Source organism: Myotis lucifugus, unplaced genomic scaffold (genome assembly GCF_000147115.1).
Source record: "Myotis lucifugus unplaced genomic scaffold, Myoluc2.0 scaffold_313, whole genome shotgun sequence".
Taxonomy (NCBI): domain Eukaryota; kingdom Metazoa; phylum Chordata; class Mammalia; order Chiroptera; family Vespertilionidae; genus Myotis; species Myotis lucifugus.
This window is the reverse complement of record NW_005871361.1, coordinates 130,008-147,764: the sequence shown is the minus strand read 5'-3', so window position 1 is coordinate 147,764 and position 17,757 is coordinate 130,008. Positions and strand designations below refer to the sequence as shown.

The window sequence follows — 17,757 nt, the reverse complement described above, 5'->3', positions numbered from 1 at the left end:
TGGTCGTAGATATAACATTTGAAAAAAGAGTCATTCTTGCTTGGAGCCTTCCTCTCAGAGGAGAATGGCATAGTAAAACTCCCCCAAACTGTTGTAAGCTCCCTAAACTTGACTGATTGTTGGGTTTGCCATCCCCACTAGGTGACTCTGATCGCAATTTGATAGCCATTTCCTTTAATCTACTGAGAAGTCTATTGAAAAAATCAGTACTTTCAGCTCCTATACTTCCATGCAAAATATGTCACAACTTCCAGAACCTCCCACCTCCCTTGTAGCTATTAGTCATCCTATGGGGAGGACAAATGCCACCTTGGCTGGTTGTGTAGGCATGTCGGACAGATTGAACTAATTGCCATTAGGCAGTCTTTCCAAAATAAGGACTGGTTTCAATTATTCTAAGTGAACTGAGAGCTCTGAGGCCTACCAGGTGGCCATAAGGCCACATTAGGGACCGTCAACCTGTATTCCCTGAGAGATGTAGGTGCCATTTGGGAGGCCCCAACAATTGTAAACAGGGCATCATATATGCCCCCAGGATATCCCTGTGTGGAAGCCAGGCACAAACTTGCCTTTCTTCCTGAAAACATGGTGCCTTGCACCATAGGGAGGGTCTTAAGCAACTTTCAGGTGTTTAGGGAAGCATCACGAATAGACCAAGTAGTCATCAGATAACTGTGGAGATTGCTCCAAAACAAGGGTATCCTTGGGTAAAGAGGGAGCTTCCTGGAGGGGTACTGACTCATTTATGCACACTCTGCAGGAGGTTATCCCTGTCTTAAGGCTCATTCTACTAGAAACGTTGCTATGGAATTTGTCCCTGACTTTAGCTGAAGCCATCAGTGATACCACTTTAGCCCTGGAATACATTCAGGTGACCCTCAACTCACTAGCCAGTATGGTTATGGATGATAGAATTGTTCTCAACTTCCTTGTGGGCCAAGGTAATCTGGAATAGCCGATGTATCATGTGTACCAGAATTAATACCTAGGCCAAGTTGTTGTTTGTATTTCCAGCTGGTTTGGTCAAGATCCTTGGGTATAATAGAGGTCAAGTCTGCAGATTGATTTCATCCTGTTTCTTGGAGTTCAGTTGACAGTATCCTTAACTAAATGCTGTATGAGACCATTAGAATGGATTTGGTCCCCATTTTTGACAGATTAATCAGAGTGAGTGATGGTGGGGCATACTCAAAATTCATTAGAGGCCATCCATACAAAGTGCTGCGGAGGCTTGAATAGGAGTAACTATTTTAGCATGGGGGACTGAGGGGTCCTTATACAGGAAGTGAAACCTGTCTGATTTGCATCATGAAGTAGATCGTGAATAGGTCATGTGTGTCCATTTTACAGATGAAGAACCTGGGGCACAGAAATTTAATAACTTGCCGATGTCACTCAGCTAGGAAGTGGGAAGTCAGAATTGGAGCCAAGATCTCTTCGCTTCCAAATCTAGAGATTTCTACTAAACCTCATTGCCTCAAGCATAAGACTGAACCATCAGCTAAAGAAGAATTGAGAGAAATATGGCATTCGTTTTAGGTATTTTTCTAAAATTGGCTTGGTGGTCCACAGAGTTGGTTGTGAGTTTGGGGAAGTCTGGTGAAGAACCCTAGCATTTTGTATAGGCTCTTCTTTAAAAATGAAATATTTCAGACATAATAAGGTGTTTTTTAAATATATCTTTTTATTGACTTCAGAGAGGGGGAGAGAGAAACATCAATGATGAGAGAGAATCATCAATGGGCTGCCTCCTGCACACCCCGCATTGGGTGGGGATTGAGCCTGCAACCCAGGCATGTGCCCTGACGGGAATGGAACCCTTACCTCCTGGTTCATGGGTCGACACCAAACCACCAAGACACACTGGCTGGGCTTCAATTACTCATATAATGGACTCAGTTTTATTTTATTCAGTGAATTATAATCTAATACTATATATATAATTTACACACACATATAACATATAATTTTATTTTTTGAGTAGGGGTGGCCCAGTACTCTGGCGCTCTGGCCCTTTTTGTGGAGTCCCCTCTGAGCTCTGAGGTCCGGAACCTTTGCTTGCCTCTCAGGCTGCCCAGGGAAGTTTTAGGCGGTGATACCTACCAACCCACAGAGCGGGGATGGAAAGCTGAAGAGTGGTGGGGGCAGGAAATGGAAGGGTGGGGCGGAGCCCGGGAGCTGCGCAGCCTTTGGGAGACGTGGCAGCACTGAACTTGGCCCTGCGGGTAGGTGGTCGAAGAGGAAGGGTCAGGTTCTTCCCGCCCTGGCTGGGACTGGGCTGGGGACTGAAGGGAGGAGGGACGTCCGAGGCCGGGCAGCGAGGGGGCGGGGCCTCGGCGGCCCCGGTCCGAGGGGGCGGGGCTGAGTCCGGGCCTCTGCTAACCCGCGGTCCCAACGGCTGTGGCCTCTGCGGCCTCGCGCCCCCCCACTCCCCGCCCCCGCAGTGTCTGTTTCCCGGGCCCGTCCTCCTCCCGGCCGCTCGATGTCTCCGTCCCCCTCTCTGTTCACTTTTGGGCGTTTGTTTTCGTGTCCGCAGCCGCGCTTTCTCCTGCCTCCGTCTCCCCAGCCTCAGTCACCTCCCAGGCTCTGGTGCCCGAGACCCGAGGGCCTGCCTCCGCGCCCCCGCAGCCTGGAGAGAGCAGGGGAACCGAGGGCCGACGCAGGTGAGCGGGCCTGGGTGGCGGGGGCGGGGGGTTGGAGATGGGGGTGGGGGGGCCCGGGAAGTGGGGCCGAGTTCGCAGCACCATCTGGGCTTAGGAATCCAGTCCTGGGAGGAGAGTGAGTCGGCCACCCAGTCGCTGGCATCTCAGACTGGCCCGGGCTGTTCCTGGCTGGTTCTAGTTTTCCTTCCGCGGAAGCCACGCGGAAACCCGAGAATGCGCGCTTTCGGGAGGAAAGGAACCCGAGCGGGGAAACCCTGCTCAGGAGAGAGGGATCTGCGGCCGCAGAGAGCCCCGAGCGGGACTTGCCAGGGAAGGAAGACCCGGCCCGGGCCCAGGTTTTGCTGCTGATCACTGAGCGGCCTCAGCTTTTCCATCGGTGCCATGAGCAGAGTTTGGACTACACGCCGTGGTTCTCAACCTTCCTAAGGCCGCGCGCGACCCTTGAATACAGTTCCTCATGTTGTGACCCAACCATAAAATTATTTTCGTTGCTACTTCCTGTCATGTTGCTACTGTTATGAATCGTAATGTAAATATCTGATATGCAGGATGGTCTTAGGCGACCCCTGTGAAAGGGTCGTTCGACCGCCAAAGGGGTCGCGACCCACAGGTTGAGAACCGCTGGTACAGGATCTGCAGAAGCCTGACATAGGATGGGTGCTCCTTACCTACTCGTTTTTTAAGAGGGAATGAATGAGATAGGGAGGTCTCCTAGGCGTCACTGGAGGCTGACGGCTGCATTGGATTAGTTGGGCATCTGTGGAATTACATAGTTCCTACAGCCTGAGAAATAGGTGGTCTTACCTCCACTGCAAGTGAGGAAATAGGCCCAAAAGGAAAGCAATTTGCTACTAAGAATCAAAGCCAAGTGTCGCCTCAAAGTCCATGCTACACTTACCCTCTCTCCCAGTAAGAGGGTTTCATTGAAAGGTGTTCCTATGGAGCTGCAATTAATAATATGCGTCCTCTGCTGAAACGAACATCTCTGAAGTAGAACTGCATCAGATTCTTCTCTGCCTGTAGTTCCCAGCCTACAGTTTGTGTGAAATAGTTTGGGTGTCAATGCCAGAGCCACCATCTATGTTAACACTGTCATCAACAGGATCAGCCTAAATCACAAGAAAAACGAATGATAGTGGTGATACTTGCTGTAGTGATAGCAAAGCCATAAGTGAAATTGTGAGAACATCAAAATTTATAATAAAGACTTTTCTTTATGGTGCTTTAAAGTTTATAAAGCACTTTGCAGTGGTTCTTCGTATTGATCATCTTGGTAGGTATTATTATTTTTTTAATATATATGTATTTTATTGATTTTTATTTTTACAGAGAGGAAGGAAGAGGGAAAGAGAGTTAGAAACATAGATGAGAGAGACCATCCTGCATATCAGATATTTACATTACGATTCATAACAGTAGCAACATTACAGTTATGAAGTAGCAATGAAAATAATTTTATGGTTGGGTCACAACATGAGGAACTGTATTTAAAGGGCCAGAAGGTTGAGAACCACTGGTCTAGACTTTGGTTGAAACTGAGATCCTTGCATGAAGTCACATCCCTTGAAAATCTACACCTGATTGGGTGAATGGACTAGGAAAAAAATCGCTACTGATGCAGAGATGACAAAGAAGATTGCCTTTTATCCAATTTCAAAGAGAGGGAAAAAGGTGCCCCAAAGAATTCTTAAACAGGCATTTCTTGATAGGGATTTGGGTTTACATATATGTTACCCAAATGGCCTAAAAACTCCAAGCCAAGAAATTGGTATTAGAAGCCATCTGGGTTGGTAATATCCCTGGATGCTTGGCAGAGTATATGCAGAATCTCTGGAGAGACCCACATGGCACAGGCTATATAGAATTCCCACAGAGTCGGGGTGATGGATGTGTTAAACAAGACTGCGTATTGCTTGCTTTGTGCAGTTGGGACCATAATGTTATTTTTATATTAAGAAAAATAAACATCTCTGGCTCTCAGTGATCTCCAGAAATGGAATGATAGAACAGAACTTGTATACAAGCCAGCATTTGGATATGGATACACATTGAGCTGCCTCCTATTCTTGCAGAGGTCATGGAAGAAGTGACATCGTGCTCCTTCAACAACCCTCTGTTCCAGCAGGAAGACAAGGGAGGGGTCACCTACCGGATCCCAGCCCTGCTCTATATACCCCCCACCCACACCTTCCTGGCCTTTGCAGAGAAGCGCTCTACAAGCAGGGATGAGGACGCTCTCCACCTGGTGCTGAGGCGAGGGCTGAGGACGGGGCACTTTGTACAGGTGACCTCCCCGATCTGGGCCTGGGCCTCAGTTTCTCTCCACATTTGCTCTGTTCCTTTTCCCACCAGTGCAGGGACAACCCTGTGTAGGAGTTGAAGAGGAAAAGACCATAAAAGTAGTGCCTCTCACGGAGTACTTACTGTGTGCTAGGGGCACACTGATCCTCTCGGCCACTCCGTGACGTAGGAATTGTTGTCAGTCACATTTTACGGATGAGGAAACAGGCTCAGAGAGCTTGCCACATTGCTCAAGGTCACACAGCTACAATAAAGGAGTAGAAGCAGGCTTCAGACTTGACCTCTAACTCTAGAGGCCTCCGGGGTTCATATGTACTTTTCACTCACATTCTCTTTTATCTTTCTAAGTCACTGAAAAAAGTAGACATTGTTAGTCCAGGGTTGCTGATGAGGGATCCTGGTGCTCTGAGAGGTAGGTAGCTTGTTTAAGACCACAACTAGTGCTCGCTTCGGCAGCACATATACTAAAATTGGAACGATACAGAGAAGATTAGCATGGCCTCTGCGCAAGGATAACACGCAAATTCGTGAAGCGTTCCATATTTTTTTAGAAAAAAAAGAGAGAAAAAAGACCACAAGTAGCAGATAATGAATTAGAGGGTGTATGATAACAACAATCATTCTCTACTACTACTGTTCTTCTTACCTCATGCTTTATTCATTTTTATTCTCTGATTAACTCAGTTGTAGAATCTTGAAATTAGAGTCATAAGCCCAACTCCTTTTCCAGTATAGAAATCTGTATTCCATTGGTAGCTACTAATAGCTTAGTGGTTAAGAGCATGGCTTTGTAGTCAGGCAAGACCTACTATTTATTGGCTCTGTGACCAAGGATACTTGATTCTTTTCTGTTTCATCATCTGCAAAATGTGATTAATAATAGCAGTTGCATAGTAGGAACTCAACGTTAGTCATCTTCTATAAAGGTTCTGCTTACTCCTCAAGTAAGGAATTCATCCTGTGGCTGCTGTTAACTTTTTTTTGTAGGATGAGATGATCCACACTCCTCTATAATTACCCGTTGGTCTTGTTCTGCCTTCTGGGGTTCTGGGGTTGTCAGTCTATACATGATGCAGTCCCTTCTGTTGAGACTGCTCTTTGATATACCTGAAAGTGGGTGTTCATGCCGCTGAGTTTTCTATTTTGGGGACTCACAACTTGAGTTCTTTAGTGCCTTCTTAGGTCACAGTCTGGATTTGGTTTCTGGGCCCTTGAAAACTGATTACTCTGGGATGTTAGAGTCCTTTTTAAAAGAATGGTACTCAGAATTGAACTTAGGATCCCAAGAATAGAGCCACCCCACCAATGAGGTAGCTATCCCATCTTGTATCCTTTTCACGCATCCTAAGGTAAAGTAGCATTTATTTTTTGATCCTGCATAACACAGTTGACTAATAAATATTAAGTAGACGGTCAGCTAAAACTTACAAGTCCTTTTCACATTTGTTTTAAAAAAACACACATAACTTTTAATTTTAGTAAAATACACCTAACAAAATTTTCCATCTTAATCATTTTAAGTGTACATTATGGATTAACTGTATGCACATTATTGTGCAACAGATCTTTTTAAAACTTTGTCATTGTGCATGACAGCAGTTCTGTACACATTGAACAACCCATTCCCCCTGAGCCCCCCAGTCTCTCATAACCATTATACTACTTTGTTTCTATGAGTTTGATTATTTTAGGTATCTCATATGCAGTATTTGTCTTCCTATGATGGCTTATTCATTTAGAGCAGTGATTTTCAAAAATTCAAGCAGTGAATTTTTAAAGTATGCAATACCTGACTATTTAGTCAGGGGCACTGACCTCTTTTCCCATACATTGTCAAATTTAAAAAATGACAACAGCCAACCCAACACTAGTTGTCTGATGTGAATGAGTCAAAATTAAACCTGTTTTTTGTCAGATTAGCAAAAAATATATTTTTCTGTGTACTGCAGAATTTAGTAATTAGTTTATGTGTGCCATGGGATGAAAAAGGTTGAAAATCGCTGATTTAGAATAATATCCTCAAGGTTCAACTTGTAGCATATGGCAGGATTTCCCTCTTTGTAAAGACTAAATAATAGTTCATTGTATGTTTATCCATTCATTGGTTTATCCATTTTGTTTAATCCATTCTTCTGTTGATGGACACTTGGGTTGCTCCCACCTTTTGGCTATTGTGAATAACGCTCTATGAACATGGTGTGCAAATATATGTTTGAGACATTGCTTTCAATTCTTAGGATCTATACCTACAAGTAGAATTGCTGGGTCATATGGTAATTCTATTTTTAATTTATTGAAGTTCCTCCATATTGTTTTCCACATCAACAGTGCACAAGGCTTCCAGTTTCTCTATATCCTTGCCAACACTTATTTTGTGTGTGTTTTTTGGTAGTAGTCATCTTAATGGATATGAGGTGATATCTCATTGTTGTTTTTATTTGCACTTTCCTAATTATTAACAATATTTAGTATTTTTTCATAATGCTTGTTGGCTATTACATTTGTTGTTCTTTAATTATGTTTCTCCATCCAGACTTTTAAACCCAAGACTCATTTTACATTTCTGTCAAGCCTCAGCTTGTTTATATTCCATTGCTGCAGCTGGATGATATAATTTGGATTCTAGTGCTTTCATCTTTAGTTTACTATTTCTTCTAGCTTCATATAAACTTTATTTTAGACATATCTGGTCCAAATCATTTTCTCCTCTCAGCTACTAAGGATGGCTAAGCTTCTGACTTCCCAATGACTAGCTTGCCCAGTACAGTAATTTCCCCCACCCTCCTATTCCTAAAGGGAGTAGCAGTGCTGATGAATTTCTTATATCTGTCTCAAGGTTCTTGATCTGAGCAATATTAACTATTCAAATGACTGTGCAGCAGATGAGTTATTTTTCATTGGAAACACGTTCAGTGCTATTCATAAAGTGTTCGTGTCCACATGGTGCTGAAGAGACAGGGTCTCTATCTTCAGAGCGACAGTAGGGAATTAAATCTGCTCCCCAGGCCTGTTCTAGGCACTTGGGAAGGAGAGGAGCCTCTGGGCACTGTTTATATAGAGTATTGTTTCTATCCGAGAGCATTTCTATAATCCTTCCCTTCACTCCTCCCTTATATTCTCCCCACTCCTTCCCTTCTTCCCCCCCTTCCATTCCTCTCTCCCTTCTTTTCTTTCTCTGTCCTTTCCTCCTTTATTGAGCACCTACTATATACCAAGCATTAAGTCAAGGGGGATGTGCGGAGGGAGGCAAAAGTTGAAAGATTCAGGCCTCTCATTGTGAAGAATTTGCACAGTTGAATTGCATAGAGAAAGCAGAACTGTGCACAGATGTAACTGTCCAAAACTCCCATACACAATCCATGAAGTGTCACAAGGCAAGTCCACTCAGAGTGGGGTATTTCCTTAGAAGAAGGAGTACAAATGCATTTGAGGATTGGAGAAGTTATTGTGTGGCCACAGCATTAAAGCTGATTCTTGAAGTGGGTCAAAGGTGAGCAGAATCAAAGATTTCTCCCTGGATTCTCCACATGCAGATATGGTCTTTTCCTTCTCTGACACCCATGGTGCCTTTTCTCCTTTCTCTGATGGTATCTGTGATCCTGGAGTCTGCTCTGTGGGTGCCTTTCCCCTCCTCAAGGCAGGAAGGCTGCACCCTCCCACTGGTGGCCTCCTGGACCTTGATTCCCTGAGAATCACAGGGAACTGAGGTTCTGCCTCTAGGGGTTTACAATGCAGTCAGATATTGATGTGAACTTATGCATAGAAAGTTTCTAGAGAGTAACATGCCATTTGAGAGGATTTAGGAAGCAGGCTTCAATTAGTTAGCAATCTGGGAGAGCTTTGTAGAGGAAGGAGGGCTTGTGTCCAATAATTACATTGACTTTGGCACATATGTTTGAAGTGTTTACAGTGCACAAGGCACTTACTGTAGAATGGGTTGCTCCAGTACAGGGATAGTGAGTTCCCTGTCCTTAGTTGTTGGGGTCCAGCCTCAGCAGGTCCAGGGGTTCCCAAAGGTATGGACGGAGTCGGCGAAGAAGGAATGACACGGAGACTGCGTTCAGTTGATCAGCATAGTTGGGTTCTCTCTTTATTGTCCTGTTACATCTGTATTTATACCATTTGATCCTATAAGCATGCCTCTATCTATAAATCACATCATGGTATGTTTTGGGTAACGTTCTACAGTTCCTTGTTTCTTATCTGACCTTTGCCAAAAATCCTGTCTCTATCTAGTTCTGTTGATTTTAATCTTGTCTAAATTAATCTCTGTGTTCCATTACAAGGGCTATTCCAAGGTCACTGCTCTACTGATAGGCTACAAGGAAGTGACTGAAGGAGATTATTCTACCCAGTAAAGGTTATGTCCTCCCAGCCTCGCTGCTTGCCTTCCCTGGGACTGCCCTGTGTCAGTGGGTCTCCAGGGGTATAGGCTTTGGTGCTTTCCCTGGTGGGCAGACCCCTGGGGATGTGGGCCCAACAAGTCCCAAATTTATTGCCAACAGTCTTAGTCCAAGTTCTTCATAAGTAGTACATGGTATTTCTGTAACACTAGGGGGATTTACTGATTTATTCTCTTCCTTAGTCCTGTTAACCCCTAACCTGGGGAAACAACCTTTCTTGGGGAGGTGGTCCTGTTTAAAACACATAGCGCTAAGAAGGGGAGCAAACACATTAAGAACAGTATGCCAGGTCCCTTGAAACATAAGCTATGCAGATGTTTCTTCCCTGCAGCAACTGTGTCAAGCAGCAAGGGTGGACTGGCTTCCGGCACTTAGTCTAGTTCAGGGAGGGACTGAATGATCTTTAACCAGAAAACTTAGAAGAGAATCTTCTGTAGGACGGGTGTTAGCACTAGGTCCTTATAATTTTGAGAATCTGTGAACTGAGCTTTGCTTAATATTTTTTGCCATTCACATGGGAATTAAATTTTTAAAACTTAGTTTTTGTTTTGGCTAGTTAATTCATTTATATGACTGAAAAATAAAAACAATATAAAAAGGTATACATCCCATTCCTAGTCTTTTACCTCCTATAGCCAATCACTGTTGTTTCTTATGTATCTTTCTAGTGCTTCTTCATACAGAAACAAAGAAATACAAGTATATATCCTTAACTAGAAGCCTGGTGCACAAAATTCTTGCACTCAGGCGGGTCCCTCAGCCCGGCCTGCACCCTCTTGCAGTCCAGGAGCCCTCGGGGGCAGCAGGCCTAAGCTGGCAGTCAGACATCCTTAGTGCTGCCACCGAGGCAGGAGAGGCTTCCACCACCACCACTGCACTCACCAGCCATGAGCCCGGCTTCTGGCTGAGCAGTACTCCCCCTGTGGGAGCACACTGACCACCAGGGGGAAGACCCTGCATTGAGCATCTGTCCCCTGGTGGTCCGTGCGCATCATAGCGACTGGTCATTCCGCTGTCAGGCCGAAACCAGCTCTCCAACATCCCCCGAGGGATACTAGATTATGAGAGGGTGCAGGCCAGGCCAAGGGACCCCACCAATGCACGATAGGGGCCGGGGAGGGACACAAAAGGTTGACCAGCTGGAGAAGGGACCATGGGAGGGCTCCAGGGTGTGTCCAGTCCATCTTGCTCAGTCCCGATCGGCCGGACTCCAGCAGCAAGGTAACCTACCAGTAAGAGTGTCTGCCCCCTGGTGATCAGTGCAAATCATAGCGAGCAGTTGCCTTAGCATATCATTAGCATATTATGCTTTGATTGTTGAATGGTCGACCGGACACTTAGCATATTAGGCTTTTAATATAGAATATACTGACTTCCCAATGACTAGCAAACTTTTTTCCCCAACAACTTTTCTTATGCCTTTTAAAACATTTAAATGTGAAGTGATAACACACATATAGAAAACATAATACATAAGACAAAATATAAATGTCAGCTCTGAATTGATAGAGCCAAACCTCGTGAATTTACCATTCAAGGAAAAAAATAGGATGTTACCCTAGAACAGTGGTTCTCAAACTTGGCTGCACATTAGAATCACCTGGGAATCTTTTTAAAATCCTGATTTCTGGGCCTCATCCTCTGGAAGTTCTGTGTCTTTGTTACTAATGTTGTGGCCCCACCCCATAACAAAGAAACAGAATTTCTGGAGGATGAGGCCCAGAAATCAGGATTTTAAAAAGATTCCCAGGTGATTCTAATGTGCAGCCAAGGTTGAGAACCACTGCCCTAGAAGCTTCTTATGTCTCCTCTCTCCTTCCCAGAGGTAATTACTATCCTGATGTATAGCTCACGATTTTAGTTTTGCTTGTTTTTAATCATTTCTAAATTTTTAGTTTTTAAAATTACAGTTTACATGCAGTATTATTTTGTATTAGTTTCAGGTGTACAGCATAGTGTTTAGACAATCATATACTCGGTATATCCTTGATGTTTGGCTTCTTTAGTTCAATATTATATTCTTGAGGTTTATCTAAATTAGGTGTACAGCTGTGAGCTGTTCATTTTCATTGTTACATAGTGCTCTGGGCCAGATGTTAAGCTCCTCTTCCTGGCACTGGTGCTTCAGGCTAGAATGCCTAGCAGGAGTTGAGACCCCTTGTTCCTCAGGGGGTACCTTTGCAGCTGAGATATTCCTCCTGATTCGCAACCACCACATGTGGTTGCAGGGCCAGCCCTTTTTGTGTCTCCACCCTACCTACCAGTCTTGATGTGGCTTCTATAAATATTTGGTTATAAGACTTTAGCTATTCAGGTTGGTTATTCAGGTTGATTGTTCTATAATTTACTTGTAATTCTGGTTTGGTCCTGAGAGGAGGTTAGTGTTAATTCCACTTACTTCACCACCATCTTGTATCTCCCCCACAATGAGTAATATACATACTTAATTTGATGAGCAGATATATCTTAGGATAATTTCCCAAAATTGGGCATGCTTAGAAAGGCTAAATGCATGTGTAATTTTGATAGATCCTACATAAATGTTAAACCATGTTACACTCCAATTCATACTTGAGAGTGTCTGTTTCTTCACATTTTTTGCCAACAGAAAAGTATTGTTAAAGTTTATATGTTACCAGTTCATTAGATGAAAAATATTATCTTACCCGGCCAGAGTGGCTTAGTGGTTGAGTGTCAGCCTATGAACCAGGGGGTTGAGGTTCAATCCCTGGTCAAGCACATGCTGTGTTGCCAGCTCAATTCCTGGTGGGGTTGTGTAGAAGGCAGCCAGTTGATGATTCTTCTCTCATCATTGATGTCTCTCTCTCTCTATCTCCCTCTCTGAAATCAATAAAAGTATTTTTTAAATACTATCTTAATTTTAATTTGCTCTTCTTTATATGTGAGGTTGAACATATTTTCATTTTTTCTCTCTTTCTGTGAGTTGTCTGATCTTGCTCTTTGCCCATTTCTCTTTTGAACCTTTCTTATCTATTTCTAATATTGTTTTAAAAATATATTAAAGTGGTTAGACCTCTTTGTGATATGTCTGATTAGGCATTATCTCATTTTATCCTTGCAACAACAACTCTCTGAGCATGTTATTACATCCTCCATTTAACTGATCAAGAAACTGAAGCAAAGGAAGATTAAATAACTTGCCCCAGGTTGCATATGTGATGAAAGCAGGTGCCTCTGACTCCATGCTTGAGTTTTTAATGACAATGTTATGAATTGCCTCCCCAGGATAGTAGAGGAAGGAAAAAAATCTTTGTCTTAAATTTCCTTTTATATGCCTAAAATTTCCATGTTTGTCTGTCTTGCTTTGTGTTTCTTTTCTTCCTTCTTTTTCTTTTTTTTTGGAGGCGAGTCCTTTCTTTTTTTTTAAAAGTATTTATGTAGCTTCTATCATGTACTGAGCTCTGGAGATACAAAATTAGATTAATTGGTTTCTACTCTAAAAAGATTCATAGTTTAGGGAGGGAGCGAGTCACATAAAAATGTAATGTTATATAATAATTGCTATATGTCTTTTGTATATACAAAGAAAAAGCCTTTGGTATAAGACAGGAAGTGAGTTTTGATACCATTTATTTGAGCATCTAGACAAAGTGAGGAAGAATGTTTCGGACAGAGGGGATAGCATGAGAATTAAGTGAATAGTTGGGCCTTCACAATTTTATAGATTTTAATACCATTTACTTATTTTCTCTGAAAAGTTCCAATGCTTTTAATGAGCTTCATGTCTTCTTATTAGTCTCTCATTCCTGCTCTCTCTCCCTTCTTCTTGTCTAGTGGGGACCAGTAACACCACTGATGGAAGCCGTGTTACCTGGGCATCGGACCATGAACCCCTGTCCTGTATGGGAGCGAAACACTGGCTGTGTGTACCTGTTCTTCATTTGTGTGCAGGGCCATGTCACCGAGCGTCACCAGATTATGACAGGCAGGAATGCTGCTCGCCTCTGCTTCATCTGCAGTCGGGATTCTGGCTATTCATGGAGCAACGTGAGGGACCTGACTGAGGAGGTCATTGGCCCGGAAGTGAAGCGTTGGGCCACATTTGCTGTGGGCCCAGGTCATGGCATCCAGCTGCAGTCTGGGAGGCTCATCATCCCTGCATACACCTACTACATCCCTTACTGGTTCTTTTGCTTCCGGCTACCATGTAAAGCCAGGCCTCATTCCCTGATGATCTACAGTGATGACCTAGGGACCACATGGCACCATGGCAGGCTCATTAAGCCCATGGTGACAGTGGAGTGCGAAGTGGCAGAGGTGACTGGGAGGGCCGGCCATCCTGTGCTGTATTGCAGTGCCCGGACACCAAACAGATGCCGGGCAGAGGCTCTGAGCACTGACCATGGTGAATGTTTTCAGAGACCAGCCCTGAGCCAACAGCTCTGTGAGCCCCCTCGTGGCTGCCAAGGCAGTGTGGTGAGTTTCCGGCCCCTGGAGATTCCAAATGAATGCCAGGACTGTAATGGCAAAGATACTCCTACTGTTCAGCAGAGCCCTCTGCTGGGCAGTTCTGTGAGGCCAGAGCAGGAAGCTGGAGCACTGTCAGAATCATGGCTCTTGTACTCACACCCAACCAGTAAGAAACGGAGGGTTAACCTAGGCATCTACCTCAACCGGACCCCCTTGGAGGCTGCCTGCTGGTCCTCCCCCTGGATCTTGCACTGCGGGCCCTGTGGCTACTCCGATTTGGCTGCTGTGGAGGAGGGCTTGTTTGCGTGTTTGTTTGAGTGTGGGATCAGACGGGAGTGTGAGCAGATTGCCTTCCGCTTGTTCACAGACCAAGAGATCCTGAGCCACGTGGAAGGTGACTACACCAGCCCTGGTAGGAACTCTGACCCGATTCAAAACTAATTGGCTTAGGATCCAACTTTCCATAGAAGGGAAACCATTAGAAGGCAACCATAGCCAGGATCATGGAGGCCAGGATAGCAGAGCTTACGGAAGCCTACAGGGGATCCCAAAACGCAATATTCTGCTCCCTACCTTTTTCACCTCTCAAAGATAAAATGAAAAATTTGCCATAGCTACTGTAGCCGAAGTAGCACTGAACTGTGTGAATTGGGAGACCATGATATCTTGGGTCTGCCATGCTGGCTCTGGGACCTTGAACTCTCTGGGCCTCAGGTCTCCATCTGTAAAATGAGAGGATTGGTCTGTGATTTCTCTTCTTCCTGTCCCCAGGGAAGGCAGAGGGCCTGCTTGCTGCATGATCAGCAAGTCCTGGCTGCACAGAGGACTCTGGTATCAAAATGGAAATCATAGGACTCGTCTTTTCAAATGACTGAGGTTCCAAGCAGATGTCATGTCATGAAGAAGGATCTGGATGATTTGTTCAGTAATAGACGAGCTCTATAGGCTATCCAAGAGAAGTTGGGCAAAACAGAAACGAGGTCACCTACCTTCTTTAGCTTTGCAACTCTGCGCAACCTGCCCTTACGCATCCAGAAAGCATTATTTCCTAGGGAGAGAATGAGAGGCTCAATACCAGTAGCCCATATTGTTTCTGATGGCATTATTTCTATGAAATATAACCTGAAGTTCATTTATTAGGATGGTTCCTGATGAGAAAAAGACATGCCTTACGGCTTTAAAACATTGGACAAAACTTCCCACAGTCTCTGCCCTCAAGGAGCTCACAGTTTATGAGGCTAGAAGAGGGAGAAAAAATTTTAAAAAATGCAGTTTGTGGGATAGTAGATTTTGGGCTCTAAGTTGCATAACTGAAGCTCATCATCTTAGTTGCATCTTTATTGTTCCTGGAGTCATCTGCCCCAGGGCTTGTCCAGGCTGCTAGGTTTCCCCTAAGTTTGTTTTTCTTAGACTATTGTCCCGGCCCAGCCACTCTATTTGCCAGTGGAGAAACTCTTCACCCTTAGGAAGGTCTTGGACCCTCCAAACCGCTGAGTCTGGCCTGCTTGGACCTCCTGGAATCACTGTTTTCGAAGTGAGATGACCCTGGTCTAATAGTTTTGGGGCTGGGCTTTACTAATACTGGGTTCTCAGATGATACCAGATTGGTTGCTCTTATTTTAGGTTGTTTCCCCCGTAGCCTGTTACTTTGAGGGAAATCCTATCATGAGAGATTTCTTTTTTGTCCCTCTTAAATCGGTATATCAGCTAACTACAGGGTGGGACAAAAGTAGATTTACAGTTGTTCATATGGAAAATAATACAATAATTAATAAATAATAGTACAAGAATAAACTGTGTTTCATGTACTCAGAACTTTGTCCTACCCTGTATGTATGGCGCTAGGTAATGGCCCAGAGAGCAAGTCTTAGTGGTAGAGCATAGCCTAGGATGCACCCGTCAGATGCGGGAGGAGTCCTATGGGAGGAAAGTAGGGATTAACTTCACCTACTTCGGCATGTAGCTTAAGCCAGTGTCTTAGGGTGGCCTGTCATACCTTCGTCATTATCTTCTCAGTAGTCAGCTATGATCATTCACTCATCTATACATTTATGTAGCTATTTCTTGAGTGCCTGTGCATAATAATGTAAGGTGCTTTCTGTTGCCATTTCCTGGTTGAAAATAATTTGTGGCTCCTCATTGCCTATTAAAGGCAACAATTAGCCTGGCATGTAGGATGAAATAATGACTACTTATCTCTACTACTTTATGTGAAGGCCACTGTCAAGCCCATTGTCAGGTTGGCACGTGGAGGCAGGTGGGGTGAGGTGGACAGAGTGGTGGTGTAGGGGGAGGATTGAAAGGGCATCCCCCTCCTGAGTTCTTGTTCAGCAAAGCTTTCCAGGGCACTGCACTCTAACTGGATAGAAATAGGCAAGATGGCTAAGCTCTACATCAGGGCTAAAGGGTGGAGAGAATGAGAATATCAGGACTTCTTTGGGACTATCCAAGAAGGGAGGGACGTCAGTCTCATGCCAGTGTGTAAAGACTTATCCAGCTCTAAATTGCCCTGCCCTTTCTCCTTCTGCTTTGCCTCATGTTTACTTCTCCTTAGAGAGAAATTCCCTTAATAGGCAGTGAATTTCCTTAATAGGCAAAGGGCCTATGTGCACATTTTGGGAGTAGCAAGAAAAGAGGTTTGGGGACAGGCATAATCCAGAATGAGGATTATCGAGAGGAACAGATGGGTGATGGCAGCTGTGAAGAAAAAGAATAGCAGGTAGAAGTCCTGGCACTTGGAGATAGAAAGGACAGACATGAGGCCTAAGCTGGAGAGATGGTGTAGGTGGTAGTGCTGTGAAGAAGAAATGATAACTGGCTGGAGCTGTTCAGACAAAGGACTGCACAGGCAGCAGGAAAATTCCTCCCAGCCCTGTAATTTTAAGCTGGCTCTACTTGATCAACAAACACCACCATAGGCACTCAACTCTGTGCCAATTACCCAGGTCTTCAGGGCCCTAGGACCGACACGTGATGCTGGTATCCTAACTAAGCCCACTTCAGCCACTTTCAGGTTGGTAGAATGAAAAGATAGGGCAGGTGATGGCAGCTGTGAAGAAAAGAGGAAAGACTGAAGGTCTCTGATATAGAGACATGAAGAAAGGACTGCATAAGTTGTGGTCCTTTGCTCCCAGATGCCCCATCCTGTCCTTGAACCCGTAGTAAGTATCCATCTAGCAAAGGTGGCCCCCCACGGGAAGTGCAAGAAAGCGCCGGTAGTGAGTGGCCGCCTCCTGCTGGTATGTACCCTCGTTCAATCTGCTGGTCCTGCTCATGCTCCCTAACTCTTGGTTCCTCACTCCTAGGCTCCTAATATTTACCTCAGGCCTTTGTTATTTGGCCCTTGTTCTCTGGATCAGTTTTTCCTGGTCACCAGTCTCCCCGCAGATATCCACAAGGTAGCAGATATCCACAGGGTATCGTGTAACTACAGCCATAGGGAAGAGACCTTGCAGCCTGCCTGTGGGGTAGCCCGAGGGACCCACAGGCCACCCTGAGGCTGCACAGCCTCTGCCCCAGGACAGTGGGATTCAGTACTTCCACTTGGGCCAGATGAAATTGCTCAGGCTTCCTCAGGAGGCCGTGAATTTTCCCCACTGTGTTATTCAGTAGGTGTCGTGTCCTGTGCTGCCACAGTGCACAGTCTGAGCCTCCTTCGGTCCTTACCACAGGCTGCCCTGTGTTATTGTCTGCTGTGCCCTCTAGGCCTCTGCTAGGCTGTGAACTCCTTGAGGGCCAAGTCTGACTCCTCACTGTATCCTCTTTACTTTGAATCACAATGCCTTGTTCTATCATATGCTAGAACAAATGCTTTTTCTACCATATTTTGATTTCCCTGTTGAGGACTCTGAGTCCTCTCTGTGCTCTGCACCCAACACAGGGCCTGGTGCAGAATAGACAACAGAGAAGCTATGCTGAATTAATAAAGGAGTTAAAGACTCTTGGCCTTGGAAGCTAAC

At 44.7% G+C, this 17,757-nt stretch overlaps 1 protein-coding gene and 1 non-coding gene across 5 annotated transcripts; both read left to right on the top strand.

The window, feature by feature from the left end:
• The first annotated feature begins 2,112 nt into the window (after positions 1 to 2,112).
• NEU3 (neuraminidase 3) lies at positions 2,113 to 15,980 on the top strand. 4 transcript variants are annotated; one of them, XM_014465877.2, is made up of 4 exons: positions 2,113 to 2,225; positions 2,537 to 2,663; positions 4,736 to 4,947; positions 13,163 to 15,980. In XM_014465877.2, the coding sequence occupies exons 3-4, from the start codon at positions 4,741 to 4,743 to the stop codon at positions 14,237 to 14,239; spliced, it is 1,284 nt and encodes a 427-aa protein (XP_014321363.1). In that variant the 5' UTR covers positions 2,113 to 2,225; positions 2,537 to 2,663; positions 4,736 to 4,740; the 3' UTR covers positions 14,240 to 15,980. The 4 variants fall into 4 exon arrangements, with proteins under 4 accessions (XP_014321363.1, XP_023619798.1, XP_014321362.1 ...); XM_023764030.1 differs by having other exon boundaries at positions 4,645 to 4,947; XM_014465876.2 differs by lacking the exon at positions 2,113 to 2,225 and having other exon boundaries at positions 2,437 to 2,663.
• On the top strand, positions 5,405 to 5,511 carry LOC111828268. The gene has a single exon (XR_002832074.1). It is a non-coding gene; the product is annotated as a U6 spliceosomal RNA (small nuclear RNA).
• Positions 15,981 to 17,757: the final 1,777 nt, after the last annotated feature.

What these genes read in the sequence shown, in the direction of transcription:
- NEU3 (XM_014465876.2), top strand. Translation starts at nt 2,483, where the DNA reads ATGTCTCCGTCCCCCTCTCTGTTCACTTTTGGGCGTTTGTTTTCGTGT. An exon ending in GGAACCGAGGGCCGACGCAG is followed by an intron (nt 2,664 to 4,735) that starts GTGAGCGGGCCT and finishes CTATTCTTGCAG; the next exon opens with AGGTCATGGAAGAAGTGACA. An exon ending in GGACGGGGCACTTTGTACAG is followed by an intron (nt 4,948 to 13,162) that starts GTGACCTCCCCG and finishes CTTCTTGTCTAG; the next exon opens with TGGGGACCAGTAACACCACT.